Source organism: Muntiacus reevesi, chromosome 6 (genome assembly GCF_963930625.1).
Source record: "Muntiacus reevesi chromosome 6, mMunRee1.1, whole genome shotgun sequence".
Lineage (NCBI taxonomy): Eukaryota > Metazoa > Chordata > Mammalia > Artiodactyla > Cervidae > Muntiacus > Muntiacus reevesi.
In genome coordinates, this window is record NC_089254.1 from 87,917,351 (window position 1) to 87,929,084 (window position 11,734).

General features: G+C 55.6%; 1 protein-coding gene across 1 annotated transcript in view; it reads right to left on the bottom strand.

Moving 5' to 3' along the window:
- Positions 1-9,139, bottom strand: part of KCP (kielin cysteine rich BMP regulator) — a 28,944-nt gene extending 19,805 nt beyond the window's left edge. Inside the window, exons 1-10 of the mRNA XM_065939218.1 lie at positions 9,055-9,139; positions 5,865-6,031; positions 5,155-5,344; positions 4,998-5,074; positions 4,328-4,403; positions 2,539-2,606; positions 2,243-2,339; positions 2,009-2,091; positions 1,728-1,821; positions 797-885 (exon numbers count right to left, since the gene is read on the bottom strand). Of these exons, the coding sequence (XP_065795290.1) occupies positions 797-885; positions 1,728-1,821; positions 2,009-2,091; positions 2,243-2,339; positions 2,539-2,606; positions 4,328-4,403; positions 4,998-5,074; positions 5,155-5,344; positions 5,865-6,031; positions 9,055-9,133 (1,020 nt within the window). The 5' untranslated portion in view covers positions 9,134-9,139. The remainder of the gene's footprint in view (positions 1-796; positions 886-1,727; positions 1,822-2,008; positions 2,092-2,242; positions 2,340-2,538; positions 2,607-4,327; positions 4,404-4,997; positions 5,075-5,154; positions 5,345-5,864; positions 6,032-9,054) is intronic.
- Between the last annotated feature and the right edge of the window lie 2,595 nt (positions 9,140-11,734).

Here is an 11,734-nt window from a genome sequence, read left to right on the forward strand (position 1 = left end):
TACCATCATTTAGGGGTTAGAATTTCAACATATGAATTTAAGGGGGTACACAGATAGTCAGTCTATAGCACCTGGAGTGTCCTCCCATTCTTCCCTGTTCAAATCTTACTCACTCATTCAGACCTAAGTAAACACCACCCCACCCCGAAGTTTTTCTAGATCTGAGCTGCCCAATAGAAATAAAACACAAACCGCATATGTCATTTAAAATTCCCTGGTAGTCAAAATTCAAAAAGAAAAAGAATCAGATGAAACTAAATGTTGACATTATATTCCTCTCAAACTAATATATCCAAAAAGTTATTTCAACATGTAATTAACGTGAAGTGTTAATAAGACATTTTATGTTCCTTCCTCTTGTAATAGTCTTGGAAATCCAGTGCAGAGTCTACCCTTAAAGCCCATTTCAAACGGGATGGTCATGTTTCGAGGACTCAGTGTCCACATGGAGTGACTCCTGCTCAGACAGCAGAGCTCCGGACGTCTCAGGTGACCTGTGTTTCTCCCTCCCTGGAGCTTGTGCCCCCGTCACAGCCTGCCTGCCCAGCCTCACTCCTCTTGTAACCTGAAGCGCCTTGGTTCGGGTTTACAAGCATGCTGCCCACCTACTGTGCCTGGGACTGGACATACGGGGCGCGACCCCTTCCCCACCCTCAGGCCTCCAGAATTAAGTCTCCTCCATCTCTTTTCTCTCACAGTGCCTTCTGAGGTGTGTTCAGTGGAGTGAAGGGATGAATCTGGGTGACCTGGGGTTGGGGAGTGGTGGGGGCAACACAGGAGCAGCATGGGGACTCACCAGGCACTGGCAGATCCGGCAGGGGTCCCCAGGGGTGGTCCACTCTTGGCCGTGCTCCCAGTGAGAACCATCTTCTGTGCAGCCTTGAGCTAGGGGTGACAGGCAGAGAGGAGGCCTGGCGGAAATTTCAGCCAGACCCTCCCTCCTCCACTTGCTCTCTGAGGGTCCTCTTCAGAGCCTAAACCCCACCAGAGCCTGCCTCTGCCTGGACCCCTCGCCCCAGCTCCCCAGCACCCCAGGCAGGGTCAAGCCCAAGCTCCTTAACCTGACTTTCCAAGTCTTCCAGGGCCAGCATGGCCACGCCCACCTGCCTCTGGCCCCTCCCCACCTCTCAGTGTAAGCCACGCCCACCAGCCTGCACCTTCCCAACCAACACAGGCCCACTCACATGGAGTGTCAGTCCCAAGCTGCCCTCCCTTCCTGGCATGCCCTCTGCCCTTCACCTAGAGAACTGCTCTTTAGCCCTGAGGTTCAGTTAGGACCCACCACCCCCAGGACACCCTCCCTTCTGCGCCCAGGTTGGACTAGGTCTCCACTAGGTCTCCTTCCTCTGAGTTTCCATAGTATCTGTAATCTAATCCCACTTTTGCAATAATCCTGGTTTGTGACTCAGTGTCGCCTTCTAGTGGTCTGCCTCGAGGGTCCACCGGGTGTTTTTGCACAAAGCAGGTAATAGTCAATGTTTATTGAGGTATACAGTATCATTATCCCCCTCTTACAAACGGGGGACTGAGGCACGGAGTAACTCCCTCGGAGGCACACAAGCACTAGGGTCAAGGGCAGACCTTGGACCAGGTGTGGTCAGGCACAGCTCCCCTGCTGACGGAACCCCCAGGTCAGGGGTCTGCAGAGTGGGCTCTGGGTTGACAAAACGGACTAACAGCCCCTGACAGGCATGGAGCTCCACCAGGGAAGGGACAGGGGCTCTCACCTTGGCAGGTCGGGCAGCAGTGCCCAGGCCTCAGGACTGGCTTGGGGCAGGGGATGGGCGGGCACTTCATGGGCACGCATCGAACCAGGCTCCTCTGTAACACACCCACAGCTGTGCTGCCTCTGGCTCTGGCTCCCAGAGAGAGCAGGGCTGGAGGGAGGATCTCTCTGGCACCAGGCCTCTTGAGGTATGTGAGGGACTGAAGAGTGGCAGGTGCGGGCCGGGGCAGGTGCAGGCATTCCAGGAGGAGCAGGGCCTGGGCAAAGGTGCGGGGGACTCACCAGGCAGGAGCACTGGAGACAAGGGTTGGAACTGGACAGGAAGTTGGCCCCTTCCTCATAAAGCTGCCCCTCATACTCACAGCCTGGGGAGGATTGCCAGAAAGACGGGCCAGTCAGCAGACAGCAAGCTGGGTGGCCATCACCCAGGGGAAGGCATGACCCCAAGTAGGTACGGAACCCTCTGGGGCTGAGGCCGGGGTGTGGGGCGGGGTGGGCAGGAGAGGGGCAGGTCACCTGGCCGGCAGATGGGGCAGCACTCCCCAGGTGGGGTGTAGCTCTCCAGGCAGTTCAGCTCTGAGCATGAGGGCCCCTGGCACCGCACTGTCCCTGCCTGCGGGACAGACTCTGAGCCCTCCTTCCTTCTCCACTGCCCAAGCCAAGTGGAGGCCTAGACAGCTCCAGGGCTCAGTGCCAGGGGGGCAGCAGCAGCCCTGCCTGGTCCCCAGATCAGGCTGGGAACTGCCAGGCCTGGGGTATGCCGGACAGCAAGGACGTAGGTGGTAGCTGGGGCCAGGCGCTGATTCCCTTACCTGGCAGGTGCAGATAACACAGCGCTCCAATTGCCACGTTTCCCCATCCCTGTGGCCTCCAGGGCAGCCTGCAAAACCAGGGCCAGGCCCCCAAGTAAAGGACCCAGAGAACTGGGGCAAAAGACAAGGACACCACATCAAAGGGGCACTGTTAAGGTGAGAATCAGATTTGTATATTTACTGCATTTCAGCAGATGGCAGTGTAGTGTCTGACTCTAGTATCAGTAGGTCCATGATTTTACACACGGAAGCAGTGAGGGAAGAGTGACTTTTTTTAAATTTCACCAAAGACATCATCAGTTCAGTTCAGTTCAGTCGCTCAGTCATGTCCGACTCTTTGCAACCCCATGGACTGCAGCACACCAGGCCTCCCTGTCCATCACCAACTCCCGGAGTTTACTCAAACTCATGTCCATTGAGTCGGTGATGCCATCCAACCATCTCATCCTCTTGTCGTCCCCTTCTCCTTCTGCCTTCAATCGTTCCCAGCATCAGGGTCTTTTCAAATGAGTCAACTCTCTAAGACATCATATGGGCTAGCAAAGGCCCCGAGGCACCATTTATCTTACAAGTTATGTGTGTGTACGTGCACACGCATGTGTGTGTGTCTGTCTGTGTGTCCCTTTTCACTGAGATCCAGTGACTCCAAGGACATTACTCCTCATCTCATCTTGGCCAAGACTCTAAAGCTATATTGCCAAACCTCAACCAGTGCCTGGGCCCCTGTCCCACCTTTCAAACTACCAGTTACCATTCTTCCTGTGGTACAGTTGTCAGATAAAACATAGGACACCCAGTTAAATGTGAATTTCAGATGAACAACACATAATTTTTTTAGTATAAGTATACCTCAAATATTGCACCAGACATACTTAAAAATATGTATTATTTATCTAAAATTCAAATATAACAGGGCATCCTGTTTTTATTTGCTGAACCTGGAAACCTTATCTTCCTATGAGCTAGTAACACTTCCCAGCAGTCACTGCCTCCATTTCCGCCCAGCTCTCTTCACGTGACTGGCCCACGGCCTTCCTTGTCTCCTAAGCTCGAAGTCCACTGTTCCATGGGATACAACCATGTTCCTTAGAAACAACCCTCCTTCTGCAGCCTACTGTCATCTCTGGCTCCATGCCCACACCACTGGGCATACTGTAACCCCCTACCTGGTCTTCCTGCATCTAGCCCATACCAGATGAATATTCCAAAAATGCCTCTTGGAACATGCCACACGCCAGCTCTGCAGCCTTCAACGGCTCCCAATACCACAGAAGAAAGTCCAAACTGCAAGGCTTGTAGCAGCCTGTTCCCACTGGCTTTCCCAGGCTGATTTGCTGTGACACACGTCTTCGCATTCTGGCGCACAGAGGACCCTCTTTCTGAGGAAACCCCACTCTCCCTTGAAGACCCAGCTTGGATGACCCGCTGTCCATAGAGCCCTCCCTGCTTTCCTGCCCTCTCCTCTGGCAACCAGCCACTTACTACCTTTCTCTGCTTCCTCTTAATCTGTTCACTGGCTCTTAAGTCTTGTATTACACTAGCTATATAAATTCATCTTCTCACTAGATTAGAAGCTCCTGGAGGGAAGGGAGAAGATCATGTAGAGCCTTTGGTTCAGTCCCAGGCCAGAGGCAGCATTTGCTGACTTGCACTTTCCTTCCAAGCTCCCTAAACAGGAGAACGTGGGAGGGCACCCTCTGGGCACATGGCGGGGGGCAGGCCAGGCTTGGGGGCCCTGGAACCAGTGTGGAAGGTGGGGCTGGGGCGGAGGGAAGCTAAACAGGCTCACAGTGTGGGCAGCATGCTCCCGGCTCTGGGCAGGGTCCTCTCGGGCATGGCTTCTGGGTGCAAGTTACAGCACCGTCCTGTGGGGAAGCAGGTGATGGAACTCTGGAAGGTGGTCCTCCAGAACCGAAACCTCCCCCTAAGCTGGGACCCACTGGAGGAGCAAGAGGCTGAGCAGGCTCAGAGTCTGCAGGCTACCTTTGGCCCAAGGGCAGAAAAGGGACGTCCTTCCCTTTCCCGCCCCATCATCTCCTGCCACTCTCAACCCTCGGAAACCAGTGCTTTCAAGAGCCAGCCACATCTCCAGAGTGGGGAGATCCTGGGAAGGGATCTTCCCCAATGGAGGGGTGAAGAAGGGAAGGCTGGAGGAAGGTGGAGCCAAGTGAGGGAGAAGAGGCAGGTGGGTGACAGGGACAGACGCATGAGTGGGGGACACTGAGGGTGCACAGGTGAGGAGCGGGTACAGGAGGACAGGAACCCCTCTATGTGTGTTGTGGGGGTTGAACTCCAGAAAGCACAATAATTCTGAATCAACTGAAGGCTGCCAGAGGCAAGGCTTGGGGGGAGGGCAGGTAGACACCCTCTTCTAAACATTCTGCACACCAGCTGCAGTGACAGGCAGGTGAGGTGAGGGGGACAGGGGTGGGGTATCCCGGGGGTCCACGAGAACTCACCAGGCAGCGGCAGGTGGTGCAGGCATCTGGGGTGAAGGTCTCCCCATTGCCATAGGCCTGACCATTGTGGCTGCAGCCTAGGGAGGACATGGTGCTCTCACTCAGGGCCATCTCCAGGCCCCAGGGTCGTGCCCACGGGCAGGCTGATGGCACTCACCGTGGCAGTGGGGCGGGCCGGGCTTGGGGACACAGTTTGCAGCCCCGTCCTGGCAGACGCAGGCTGTACAGGCATCGGGCTCCCAGCGAGCCCCCTCGGGCCAGGCCCGGCCCAAGCCCCAACACTGGGGGGGAGCCGGGTGGCACTCACAGGACTCCAGCTGCGTCACCCTGCCCTGCAGTTCCTTGTTCTGGGGAAGGGGGGTAGGAGGCATTGGTTCAGCCTCCCCCACTGTCTCCCGCAGGGTATGAAAGCCAGGGCAGGAGGAGAAGGAAGAGCAGAGATGCGCCCACCTCTGGGCAGCATCCCACTCAGACAGCGCCAGTTCTCATGGCCTGGGGTCTGGATGGGCTCCCGGAGAAGCATGGGCCCCCAGTCCTCATCTTTAGACAAAAGGGGGCCCAGTCCCCATTACCCAACAGTTAAAGACCTTTATCCATCCAAAATCTTCCCTGATGATGTCTTATATGAAATAGGTACTCTGTAATGTTCACCAAATAAGTGAAAGAACATGAAAATCTGGTTGACAAATACCTGGAGGTCCTTCTCTTGTAAGAAAGAACTGATGTTAACTGTTCAGATAAGAGCCTTTCTATGTTTATTTAAAACAAAACTCCATTTCTGGGTCCCACAGGCTCCCCTTCCCTCCTTTCTTCCCACTACACCAGGCCTGCCCTGCCCCCTTGCACACCCATCGCCTTCAATGGTACCTGTTCTCTGAGCTCCGTGACCTCAGCCTCCAGCCTTTCCAGCCGCTCCTCCAGGGGGCGCCACCGTTCCTCGGGGGCCCCAGCAGGGGCTGAGGAGTAGGCTGGCCCCTCTGACTGGTAGTCGTGGACGTCAGCAAGGCCAACGGGCTCCCTGGAGATGGCCCCTCCTGAAGGCACAAGAATCCAGGGAGGGCCTATGGGTGAGGGGCTAGCAAGGCTTCCTGGGTTTGTCTTCCCAATGATATCCGTCCTATACCCCACCCTTGTCCACCTGCCAAACCCATCGTCCTGGGAAGGAGAGATGGTCTGTGAGGGACTGGAGTGAAAGCATGGGAGGAGGAGGAGGGTGCCCTAGGTGGACAAAAGTGGCCCAGACCAGTTTTCCCAAGTAAAGCTATGACAAACCTAGACAGCGTATTAAAAACAAAGGCATCTCTTTGCTAAAAAATAGTCTGTATAGCCAAAGTTATGGTTTTTCCAGTAGCTGTGTATGGATGTGAGAGCTGGACAATAAAGAAGGCTGAGCACCGAAGAATCCATGTTTTCGAAATGTGAGGCTGGGAAAACTCTTGAGAGTCCCTTGGACAGCAAGGAGATCAAAACAGTCAATCCTAAAGGAAATCAACCCTGAATATTCACTGGAAAAACTGATGCTGAAGCTGAAGCTCCAATAATTTGGCCACCTGATGAGAAGAGCCGACTCATTGGAAAAGACACTGATGCTGGGAAAGATTGAAAGCAAAAGGAGAAGAGGGTGGCAGAGCATGATATGGTTGGATGGCATCACCGACTCAATGGACGTGAGTTTGAGCAAATTCTGGGAGATAGTGAAGGACAGGGAAGCCTGGTGTACTGCAGTCCATGGGGTATCAAAGAGTCAGACACAACTTACTGACTGAACAACAGTAATAAGAACCTCAGGCAGCTATAAGCCCCAGAGATCCCAGCTCACTGAGAGCCTGGGGGAGGATATCGACCAGGTTTCCCTGTAGCCTGCTCTGACTCTGCAGGGGTCCCCAGCCACGGGGGGCGTGCCAGGGTCATCCAGCCTCATTCACACCAGGGTCTTGGCCAGGGATGGCTTGGGGAACTGACATGTCATGCTGGGAGGACCCACAAGTCAGCACAGTCAGCAGGAGAGGGAGACAGATCAGTGAAAGATGGACCTGCTTTCAGGGACCTGGGTTCTGTGAGCAAACCCCACCTCCATCTGCTCGGTTTCACCTTCAGAAAGGACACCGCTTCTAGGCACAGTGATGGGCATCTCTTCCCCGTGCTGCCATACCCAAGCCTTGCCACTCTCTTCCAGGCCTGTGGCAGAGCGGCCTGGTGGCCCACACTGGGCAGGATGGGCTCCAGAAAGCAGGGTTTGGGGAAAGTGCTGGCAGGGCCCCTAATAGCTTTCAAGGCTCGATCGGAATGAAGACAAGCTGTTCTGGGTTCTAGATGACACTGGGTCCTAGGAGAGGCTGGGGAAGGCCACTTTCACCTCACTTTGATCTCTATTCCGCAGTCAGGAAAATAAAGACTATGTGGATGGGGATCATCTGACTCCAGGCTTGGTTCCCAAACATCATCCCTCCTCTGGGTGAGGTGAGCAGGGCAGCAGAGGGTCTGGAGCAGGAGGGGGGTGAGGAGGAGGAAGGGGAGGAGGGAGAGGGAAGAGTCCTTCCACAGAGGCATCTCATTAGTGAGGCTGGCCTGGGCAGCTGAAAGGGTTTCTGGTGAACACTAGTCCAGTGAAGCAAGGGCACAATGTCACTCCCTCCCCAGCCCCCTGACTGCCTCCACCAAAGTGGGTTGGAGATTCTAGTCCAAAACCTAAATTGCCTCCTTTTGTCCAAACCTACTTTGTCCTGAGTTCCTTAGCTTGGTTAAAGCCACCCTTGTGGTATGTGCTAAGTTGCTTTGGTCGTGCCCGACTTTGTGACCCCATGGATTATATCCCACCAGGTTCCTCTGTCCATGGGATTCTCCAGGCAAGAACACTGGAGTGGGTTGCCATTTCTTTTTCCAGGAGATCCTCCCGACCCAGGGATTGAAACTGCATTCTCTTAGGTCTCCTGCATTGGCAGGCAGGTTCTTTACCATGAGCACCACCTGGGAAGCTCGATGCCACCCCCACCTACCTAGAAATCTGGGGCTCAGCTGCCCTCTTGGTACCCCTCCCAAACCCCATCAGTCTCTGGTCTCAGCCGGTTATCCCCCAACCCCATCTCCCCAGCTCCACTCCTCTCCCCTCTATCTCCACTCTGGAGGCTGAAGTCTCCCTGCCTCCAGCTGCTCCTCTCCTCCTGGCACAGTCGCTTTAAATCCCACATCTGAAGGTGCCCAGCAGCAAGTCCAAATGTGACCTTTCCCAAGTGCCGTCATCTTTTCAGCCCACTGTCCTACCCCCTGACACCCACACCTTGGGCAGGGTGTTGTCAGAATGGCTCCCTATCCTGGTGTGGTACCTAGCTCCCTCCCCAGCCCCATGAAGGGTGGCCAAGTGTGGGGTCCCAGTATCTTATACCCTCCACCCCAGCTCTGCACCCCATGCCCCATGATTTCTCCTTTCAGGCCACTGCCTGCCCCCAGGCCTGCTTAAGCAAACACAGTCAGGGAGTCAGGAGAACTTGGGGTCCTCTGGGACTCTCAGGGAAGATCCGGCCAGTCCTTCACTTGGAGAGACCTGCAGAGAAGAGCTCCTGGTTGTTGTGCAAAGCCTGATTGCTCACAATGGAACTGTCCTCAGCTCCCCTCCCTTCCCCACCCCTCCGCCCAACACAATCCTCACACTGACCCCTCTATTCCTGCCAGTCCTTCTGGAGGAAAGCCAGACATAGACACTCAAAGCCAGTTCCCATGGCAGACCTTCTTTTTTTTCCTGTTCTCAAAACAAATAATTAACTTCAGACTCCCAGATTCCAGGGCAGCCTCTCCCCCACCGCTGCCTGCAGGAATTCCTCCCGAGGCCAGAGCAGGAAGCCCCCTCCTGCTCTGGGACCCCAGAACCCCATGCCATAGCCTCCGTCCTGCCGCCACCACACTGGTTCCTCCACCGACGGGGAGGACTCAGGCTGGCGGGAGAGGCGAACACACCCCAAGGAGGCAGCCCTCCTCCCGGCCCAGCTGTTTGCTCAGACTGGGCTGAGCAAGAGGTAAGGTCCCACCTGGCTGCCCCCAAACCCTCAGCACCCCAACTTACCTCTGCTGGTCCCCGGGGCCAGTGTCCGGCTCGTGAGCTGCAGAATGAGGGACAGCAGGATGGCCGCGGCCCTGGCCATGCTCGTCCCGCCTTGCTGACTGTGGTCTTGGCTCAGCACGCACTGGGAGGGAGGGTGGGGACACACCAGGCCGCCTCCCACCCAGCCTTTGTTCAGGGAGGGCTTCTGGTGTCTGTCATCCTGGCCTATGGCGCCTGCCTCCCTGCTGGCACCTCCACCCAGGGCCCCCAGACCCCATCCTGAGCCCAGCCCTGGCTCAGAGGTGCAGGAGGGTGCCTGGGGGGGCCGGAAGCTGGAAGCAAGTGGGGGCGACTTCTCCTGCATAGGGTCCAGGAGCCAGCCCTAAAAAAAAACAAACCCACAAATTCTTCACTCTCGGGCTCTGGGACCGCTGGTCTCCCTGCCCCTTGGGTCACTCTGCCACCTGGGGTTCCCTTCTTCACCTATGCATAGGAGAAGCAAATTGAGCTGGGTTCAAATCCTGGCTCAGCCAATTCCACGTGCCCCTAGGCCTCTAACTTCATGCCTCAGTTCCCTTATTTGTAAACTGGTCATAATATCTACTTTATAGACTTGCAGTGAGGACTAAGCGAGACTGTGGAGATAAGGAATGCAGGGTAGGGTAGTGGCTGGCACAGACTAAGTGCTCAGTAAACAAATGAAAACAAGTGGTGATGCTCCAGGTGTCCAAAGTCAAGGACTCCTGGTTTCCTCCTCCTCCTCTCTCCACCTCTGCATTTCTTTCCTGGACTCCATCCGCCATCCCCATCCACCCTGATAGCCCCAGGCTGGGCCCCAAATGCCAAGACTTTCCTTTCCCCGCCCACTTCCAGATGCTGGGCTCAGGACTGGCCTGGGGAGGGGGGCGTTGTGAGTCCAGGCAGGGGGCCTGGCTAGGCCCTGGGCTCTGCAGCGGGAGGGGGCCAAGAGGAGGAAGTGAGAGACGCTGGTCACGTGGACTGCAAGCCTGGGAAACTCCTCGATGCAGCTGGGAAGCAGGGGAGGTGGGGATGGGCCCCAGCTCACAGGCCCAGGGACATGGAGGGTGGAGCCACGATTCCCACCACAGCAGTCTCCCCCCTCCCCTGGTCCGCCAGCCACAAGGGTCAGAAAACCAGAGCTTCCCACCGTCGGCCCAGGACAGGGCTAAATGTCCCTCTAGCCCACTCGCCGAGCTCCATAAGGGAAAGGTGTGTCTCCTCCCCCACCCAACCCCCCACCCCGAGTGTGGACCCCTGAAAGGTCCCCAGCAGTTGGCAGCAGGGGGCAGGGAGGGCAGCTATGGGTCAGTAGTGAGACCTGGCCTGGCTAAGCCTGGAGCCAGGCTCCCAGGAGCAGAAGAGCGCCAGGGCCAGTGGCTGGAAGAGGGACAAGGCAGTGGCAACTGTGTTCCCACCAGGGTTAAGCAAAGTGATGTCTTTCAGAAGCAGGGCCCCAGGAGGCTGGGTGGAGGAGAGGCTAAGAGCAGACTCCAGGTCAGTCCAGAGTCTGACGCTCTCTGCTGTGACCTCAGGAAAGTCGTTTAACTTTCAGTGGCTACTTTTTCTTCTCCGTGGCTCTAACGGCACCCACCTCATTGGCGTGTGAGGGTTAGCAAGCTAACGGCTGGAAAGAGAACTCAGCACAGGGCCTGGAACATAGGCATTAGGTCTTATCACTTCTCTTCTGGGATGTCGGTCACCCCATTATTCCCACTTTACAGATGAGGAGTCTGAGAAGTCAGGTTAGCTGTGAAGTCAGCTGAGAAGTCAGGTAAGTCACCCTGGGAGTAAACCATGGAGCCTGGATTCAATGCCAGGCCCTTGGGGCCCCAGGGCCCATACTCCATATGGGCCCAAGCACCCACCCCTGGCCACCCCAGCTCCGAGCTGCTTCCTGCTCTGGCCAACCCCCACACCCTTGCCCTCCCACCATGCCCACTCCCGCCCCTCCGTCCTCTGTCAGAGCACCTGAGTATCGCTGGAGAACATTCCAGCCCTTGGGTGACTAGATTCACTTCAAATTCATGTCTACAAACTTCAATGGACATGAAACACGTCAGAAATTCTATTACAGTTTCCCGGTAAGGGGACTCCCTGGTGGTCCAGCGGTTAGGACTCCATGCTTCCATTACAGGGAGCCTAGGTTCGATCTCTGGTTGGGGAACAAAGATACAACATGCTGTGCAATGAGGCCAAAAAAAAAAAAAAAATCCCTGGCAAATCCAATCTCCTTTTCCCAGAGAGAAGCATTTCATACCCTTGCCTTCCTTCCTAAATGTTTCAGTGGCCCCACCCTTATCCGCTATATGATTTTGGCAAGTTATCAAACCTTTCTCAGCCCCGGGTCCCTCTCCTGTGAAGTAGGGGTAATAATAGTACCTCCCATGTGATTCTTATAAGGGCTGTCTTAGCCTGGGTTCCCTGAAAACAGAGCCTGAGACAAAGGCTTACATGTAGGTTTATTTTGGAATATGATCCCAGGGAGCAGGAATGAGGGGAGGGAAGGATGGAAAGCTGATACAAGACTGCCTTGTGGAGGAGCTGATCACTGTGTTGGGCATCTGTGTGTCCAATCCCACGGGTCCATCTGTATGAAAACAGCTCAGCCGGAAAGAGGAAACACTTTTCCCCTGAGCTAGCCCCGCAGGGCAGCCACTGCTCCCAGTTAGGCATGAACAAG